Source organism: Lissotriton vulgaris, chromosome 8 (assembly GCF_964263255.1).
Source record: "Lissotriton vulgaris chromosome 8, aLisVul1.2, whole genome shotgun sequence".
In the NCBI taxonomy this organism is placed as follows: Eukaryota; Metazoa; Chordata; class Amphibia; order Caudata; family Salamandridae; genus Lissotriton; species Lissotriton vulgaris.
This window is the reverse complement of record NC_141696.1, coordinates 714,341,899-714,349,799: the sequence shown is the minus strand read 5'-3', so window position 1 is coordinate 714,349,799 and position 7,901 is coordinate 714,341,899. Positions and strand designations below refer to the sequence as shown.

The 7,901-nt window shown below is 46.6% G+C and overlaps 1 protein-coding gene across 4 annotated transcripts in view; it reads left to right on the top strand.

The window, feature by feature from the left end:
• Positions 1-3,598: 3,598 nt before the first annotated feature.
• MAP3K15 (mitogen-activated protein kinase kinase kinase 15) overlaps positions 3,599-7,901 on the top strand; it is a 1,281,486-nt gene continuing 1,277,183 nt past the window's right edge. For 3 of the 4 annotated variants that reach the window (XM_086934588.1, XM_086934587.1, XM_086934585.1), the window contains exon 1: positions 3,670-4,851. In XM_086934588.1, coding sequence (XP_086790714.1) covers positions 4,512-4,851 — 340 coding nt within the window. In that variant the 5' untranslated portion in view covers positions 3,670-4,511. Of the gene's footprint in view, positions 4,852-7,901 lie in introns of all 4 variants that reach the window. The other variant, XM_086934586.1, reaches the window with a different exon arrangement.

The window sequence follows — 7,901 nt, the reverse complement described above, 5'->3', positions numbered from 1 at the left end:
ACCTTTGGAAAGCAGTTCCAATCACAGGGAGACAGCTTCAGTCGTGAGCTTTCTTTCTGACAGCTTCGAGGCCAAGTTTACTTTCTTCCAGTTGTTTCTTTCCCAGGTCCAGGAAGGGTTGCATGATTTAGGGATGAGATGCCAGCCTTATCCTGTTTACTGTACAGTGATTGACGAATCCCCTACACTGAACACAGACCCAACCTCCTTTCTCAGCACTTACTTTCTTGGTTTGCTGCAATTCTTCTAGGCAGCCCACAAACAAGATGGCTCCCACCATCCTCTATTTCCTTACCCTATCCACTGCATTGTGTAAATGAGCTGCCCTTGAATTTGTCAGCACCTGAACTGGTTTCCCACTTGCTGGGGTTGGAGCTGAAAAGTCTAGGGTTGCCCTTGGAATGAATGGTAGCAGTTCTTGACATTCCCATCTAGCACATCCAAATTGAAGGGAGGACTGTGAATTGATCTGGTCCTGCCCTGTCCCAGAATATGAATCCCTGCTAAGTTACCCCTTGTTTACAATACCCCTGATTACCTGGGATGAAACCAAGCCATTGTCTTCCAGAAGCAGGGTTGCTTGTAAGCGTTCGATGATATGTTTGAGCCTCAAGGAAATGCACTGGCATAAAGTTCTAAACTGAGTTTCTCTCAGGTAACACAAAGTGCACGCTCTTAAAGTTACTTCTCCATTAAAGGTGCGAAAAAAGCTTCTTTTACCATTGAATTAGATTTTTCAAACTAAATGAAGAATAGCTTTTAATCATTGCGCTAGCATTTCCCCAGGAAGAGATATTGAATGATGGTTTGGTTTATAACTAGACCTGTTCCTGGAAAATGTAGCTCTACCTAGACAATGAAAAATAATTTTGGGTAATTGTTCAATATAGACATACTCTTCACAATGTGCATTTTGCCACAGTTTTTATTTATTACACGACCAACGCTCTGGGCTTATAAGACACACGTTAAGGGGGGGTAGCTCATATATGTACTTAGGGGGTCATTATGATGGCGGACGGACCCCAGAGGTGGAGGGACCGTCCGCAGGGGCAGCGGCGGTCCCTCCGTGCGAATTAGAATGTGACCGCCACTCTGGCGGTCACATCCTGTATTTTTAACATTGCAGCGGGTGCTGCTTGAAGCAGCACCCGCCGCAATGCTAAAAATACATGCAGTTCATTTGCATGCACAAAGCGGCAGGCACGCGCGGTGCCTGCCGCTATGTGCACGAAAATGCAGGGGGGTACCATAGGTACCCCCATGTGCACCCCTCACCCCCTGACACCCTGGGGGCCCGCAACCGGCCCACAAACTGAAAAGACCACATGCTTTTCCACGGCGCAAAAGCTGTCGTGGAAAAGCATGTTTCCCCATGCATCCTAATATGGCTGGCGGTGTCTGATAGACACTGCCACCATATTAGAGCTTTTCCGCCGCGGTCGGAAGGCGACCGCGCAGGAAAAGCGGCGGACGGAAACATGACCCCCCCCAGCCATCCTAATCTGGCGGGGGGTCTTTTCTGTGTCCGCAGCGGTGAATCCGCAACCTCCGGGCCGGCGGTGGCTTCCGCCGGCCCGGAGGATGCAGATTCACTGCGATCCTAATCGGGCCCTTAGTTTCTCTGCATGGCAAAAGCAGCTTTCCCTGCCATTTGTTGCTACAGTGGTCTTAAACTACAGCCCAGCCTGAGCACAATGGCTCTCCTTCTAGTCTTAGATAATTCATTTGGCTTCATTCTGTTTATGTTAATTTAAAAAATGCAACCATAACAACAATCAATACGCAACAGCACACATAAGCAAAAGCCCAAGTTATTCAAGACAGTAAATTCATCTATAGTTCCCCAAACACATGCAAACAGCTACGATTTGACCCTAATCTTGGTGGCAGGGGTAAATATCAGCCCAATTAGTAATAAATAAAATAATTGAATAGCATCCGCAAATGAATGAAAGCGGTTCTGCAAGTTCTAAAATCTATACATTTTTGGCACATATGTGGGTGGTATAAATAAACACTGCGGTCCAGATGTGATATTTAACATGCATGCCCCATGTGCAATATTGCTGCACTTGCACATTGTTGCACCTTTCCCTTCCTCCCCTCTCGGCACCTCTTCGTCACGGTATCTAACAAATGTGAAGCTTCCGTACATAAGGAACTACTGTTTAACATGAAATACAATGTTTAACATGATTACTATCATTTGAATTTGACCTAACAGGTGTTGTTGAGTTTCTAATATTAATTTTAAGTTTATATCAACTGGGGCCATTGTCTCTTGTACCATACATTACCCAGGTCCTAGTGTCTGGGTTTACCCTATTGTTTTGTAACCCTAGTGCAATATTGGCAACAACTTTCAAGGGTCTTACTGGAAAGTTAAATACACCAATTGTATGAAAACAAATACGTATGTCAGAGACAGATCATGCACACAGTGGCACTGAAGAAGAGCAGGCTCGGTGAATCTGATGTGAGTAGTAAGGCTACGAAAGTGTCATTGGCTGACAGGGATTTCCCTGAAACTGTTATCCTATGTAAAGAATGGATCATCTACAGTCATTCTGCAATAACCCAGTACTTTCTTAATTTATCTTGATGTAGTGACCTATATGTGTCAAATATTCGCCCCTCTTGCTTATGCAATATGCGTGCAGTTTTCGCTGTTTGCTTTTTTTTACATTTTGTAAATGGAGAATATTTGTTTGAAGTGAAAAAAAGATTCTTGCATATTAGGTCTGTGTTAACCATTGGCACGGGAAATACTATGTGGGTTATTTCTTCTGACACTCGAATCATGATGGACAGTATTTGTGATGTGGAAACATTGTTTATAAGAGCACCTTTTCTCGTGGGGCACAAACAGATTCTGCTCTGCCACAGATTACAGCCATTCCCTTCCAATAGCTACCCATGGGAATATTAAATGAAAACCTATGGTCTAATACCTCAAAGTAATGTATTTCTGAAGCCTACTCCCATCCGTTTTAGGAATGACTGCAAAATGTATTTTTTGCAGAAGGAAATAGGGGTGGTGGGCTACTTTTGCAGGAGTAATGTGCGAATATTTGACTGAAAGTTACCATTTTTCAAACTGCCTACATGTTCAGCAGCATTCCTTATCACCATTAAGCGGTGTACATGCCCAAGTACTGGTTAATTAAAACAAGGAATGAACCCATTTCCTCTCTTTGCCCAAAAAGCTAAGCGTAGAAACTTGGATATGAAGAGGGTTATTGGTGTAAAAACTCCCAGAAAAAAAAACACCTAATCAGAATTGACAGTTACCAGTAGGAGGACTTGTATGTAAACAAGCGCGTTGAAGCCCTCCCTTTACTTGTGCAATTGACTAGCTTCCCTCAAGTGACACTGACAGGACTCGGTCCTGCGGTCACGCCGAGGGCTCTTGAAATCTGTGATCTGACAGAGACCAGTGGTGGGGATCACCTACGTGGACCGTGTGGCCGCCCACCCTCCCGCACCAGTGAGTACAGTTCCAGGGCTGTGCGTGTTTTGACATTGCCTGGCCCTTTCCTGGCTGTCTTCCTCTTCGAGTCCCCCGGGGGAGGTGAGGGGAGGTGCTACGGGACGCACTGTGGCGCAGCCCTGCCATTTAGGCGGCTGTTCCCAGCCACTGAAGAGCCGAGCCTCCTACCAGGAAGCGGACGCAGGGCAGCCAGCTGCAGAGTTGCCCTGGCACCGCCGGGCGACGACCTCGCGTGCGTCCAGGTTCTCGTGGGCACCACGGGTCCCGGGCTCTGAGGGGTACAGGAGCGCCCCTCTGACAGCAGCAGCCTGACCAGGCGTGCGAGGCAAGACAGCTGCGCAGGAGTCACAACCAAAACCACGAGGGACAAACAACAGCGAAGCAGAGTGCGTGCGTTTTCGCTTCCCCGTCTTCCAATTTTGACAGAAGCTGTCTGACCTATAACACACAGAACACGAAAAACTGAAGGAGACGTTAACTTTTTTCTCTCCCACCCGTTAGCACCTGTGAATATTAAATATTGGCAGTTTCTTTCCATCTTACCGTTAGTTCCTTCGTTTCAATACAGAAATACATTATTAAATGTCTGTATTGATTCTTCAGTCTGCCCCTTTTCATTTATTTATTCCTAATTTATTTTTAACTTAATTATTTAGTTTATTTTTTCGTTATTTCTTCAACCCATCCTTCGCCAACTGTCTTCCACACTTTTTTTTGCTCTTTATTCCAGACCCAAAGTTACTATTTTCTTCCTACCTTCCACCCTTCATTTGGTTCTTTCCTCTTCCCTAACACCTCCTTCCTGCCCACCGACCCCTCTACACCCCGCGAGTCCCCATTTCTTCGTTTCCTTCCTTCCTGCCTGTAAATAACTGAGAGCCTCCTAACCTCTGCCTCCCCTGCTGCCGCCCTATGCAGCAGGTGTTATGATGTGAACTGAGTACCTTTCTGTAACTGCCTACCGGGTGGCGCAGGCGGCACATCTGAATCCCTTCGGGTGCCCATGCAGTGAGCTGGGATGGAGAGCAGCGCAGCCTTGTTAACAGCCGTGGAGCCTGGAGGAGGCGGACAGTGTGGAGGCGGCTGCCCCGAAGCAGCAGCAGCTTGTGGGGGACTGAGCCCCTTGGAAGAGGCGGGGACCTCGCATTGTGGCCCGACCCCACCTCGACAGCGCTCCCTGCGGGTGGTGTACGTGCTCAATGACAGCCCTAAGACCGGACCGGCGGGCAGCACGGAGTCTGGGGCCCTGCAGTGCCTGCTGCGAGCCTGTGAGGCTGAGGGGGCCCACCTCAGCAGTGTCAACTTCGGGGAGCTGGACTTCGGCGAGACGGCGGTGCTGGACACCTTCTATGACGCAGGTGAGAAAAGAGGGCGCGCAGAGTTGGCGCACGAGCTTCAGGGCCTAGTTTAATATTGTACTACTACAGCTGCACCAAACCTTCTCACAAATGTCGCTCCTGGGTGGGTGGTCACTGGCTAAGAGGACCTTAGCACGAGAGGTTGCATTTGTATAACTATTCATTTATTTATTTATTAAGGAGTTTTATATAGCGCTAGCCTGACCGGAGGGTATTGGAGCGCTTCACAACAGTTTTGGTGCAAGATTCATACAATAAGCAGTATTCTTCATATAGGTACGGCAGTCCAAGTGTGCTGAGCCGCATTGAGGTAGTCCGTGAGTCCTGAGATTACCTCATAGAGTGCACATCGTCTTGGGGTTGATACAATAAAGCTGTATTCTACATATAGGTACGGCAGTCCAAGTGTGCTGAGCCGCATTGAGGTAGTGCATAAGTCCTGAGATAACCTCATAGAGTGCAAGTCGTCTTGGGGTTGATACAATAAAGCTGTATTCTACATATAGGTTCGGAACTCCAAGTGTGCTGAGCCGCATTGAGGTAGTCCGTGAGTAATGAGATAACCTCATAGAGTGCACGTCGTCTTGGGGTTGAACCAATTAAGGGGGGGAGGAGCAGATGGGGTACAACCTGATATAACCTAATGCAATCTGACTGCACACACTGTAAAACTCTTACAGCAGGCGCACACAACAGAGCACCAGGGGCCTTATTATGTAAAGGGCCACTTTCCCTGTTTGTGCCGGGGCCACTTCTATAATAGGGCCCCTGGAGCCCACAAGCTGTGACAGATAGCTTCACCAGCTCATATTTCATACTAAAGAAATATATGCAAGCACAGACACAGTACCAAAGAAAAGGAATACACACCATTGTAAAGAACAAAGAAGGGATGTATGCACATCACACAATTCCCCACCACATTAATAACACAAAATACTGCATAATATACCCATCAGCGTGTGAGCCACTCAAAAGCATTCATATCGCTCAGTAGGACGAGTATACAGACCGCATCAATGGAAAATGCACACAAAACTAACCAGAGTAGAGATATATGGAGTACATCACAGTGCATACTTCTGTGAGATGCACCACACCAAAGGCCACACAATGAAAAGGTACAGACAAAACACCCTGACCAGACTAAGCCGTAGAAAGAACACATAACACCACATGCCAGATTACAAAGGTGTGTGCACGAGCACAGACAGACCACAGAAATACACTCCTCTAGGATACCCACACCAGAGTCCTGTGCAGATTCATTATTCACCTATGCTAGGTGACAGTACAAGTCACTGCTAGAAAAGCAGTAAAACTTTTTTCACCAGGCCTCTCACTAAAACAAAGGCCTCTTGCCACAGAGCGATGCACCAGCAGAGACCAGGACCACCACCAACAGAGAGGTGTATCAGCCCACTTATGAGCAAAAAACAGAGATTGACACATAGATTGAATCTTTGAGGAAAAAGCAAGCCTGGAATCTATTCCGCAGAGAAATGCATCCGCTCATATAACAAAACTTAGAATAAATGTGAGACGCACCAGTCTACAAGGAAATGCACTAGCACAAAACAAACACACAGAAGGATGCACCAGCACAGAGGTTAGACCACAAACTACAGAGAGCTGCACCAGCTCACAGAGATATCCATCATCACACCACACTAAGAGGCAAGACCACAATCAGGTGTCCTAACACACTGAGCACAAAAAGACAGAAAGCCACCTTTACTGTCAATAAGCCAGACTACATAGAATTGTGCCAGCATGCAGGCCACTGAGAAAGCCACTAGCACATCTTCCAGGTCTTAGAGTAGTGGCAGCACTCAAATCACACAGAGAACCAGTACATAAGATGCCAGACCTCAGAGCAGAGATGCAACAGCACACAGACCACAGAGAGATACAACAACACAGTCCACAGCAAGCCATCTTCACATTCAGGGTCCAGACCACTGAGGGAGACCGCCAGCTCAGAGTTTATACCAAGTGGATTCTACCAGCACAAAGACCACAGAGAAATGCACCAACACAGAGGCCACACCTGGTACTCCAACACAGAACAGAGAACAATGTTTTCACAAAATTAGGAGGGCAACCTAATGTCCTTGTTCACATTGAACTTTCCAATTTGAATTGCATGTATCTGTAATCGCTCTTGTTTTCAATTAATTTCCATATTCCGTTTTTCAATTAATCTCCAGACGTTGCTGTCTTTTTAAATAAAGTTATTTTATTAAGTATCCAATTCCCTCACACTTAAAACAGATCCAGCCAGTAGACCAATCAGACAGGACTACATGCCGAAAGGCTGCTCAAAAGGAGCCCAGACATTTAAACGGGGCACGAATGGAAAAGAAGAATTTTGAGAAGGAGGATAAATCAAATTGCCCCGATGAAGTCCCTATAAGGGATGAAACGCATTGGCTGGGTCTGTTTTAAGTGTGATGGAATTGGATACCTAATAAAAATGAACTTTATGGAAAAAGACACTAAAGTCTTAATTGAAAAATGAAATATGGAAAGTAATTGAAAACAAGAGTAATTACAGATACATGCAATTCGAATTGCAAAGTTCAACGTGAACAAGGAAATTAGGTTGCCCTCCTAATAATGTGAAAACATTGACCAAGGATTGAGTTTTGTGGGCAGTCAGGACTCCAGGAGTGGGCATAAGAGAACTATAGGATTGGGTTATTTGACCGGTTTCATCTAGAAACACCACTGCTGGCTGTCTTCTAGAAACAGACAAGAGAGCACACACCAAACCCCCTGCACAGATAGAAGTCAGGCCACAGTAAGTTGTGCCACCACATAGACCACAGGAAGCCACCAGGGTAAACAGAGTCCAGATCAAGAGGGATACACCAACACAGAGACTCCAAAGAGTTGCACTGCCACAGATGCCAGACCGCAGAGATGTACTACCACCACCCAGACCATGGAACGATGCACCAGCACACAGACCAGAGACAGACACCAGAACAGACCGAGGGCAGACCGCGCTGCCCGCAGCCAGATGTGCTAGCACACAGGGATATGGA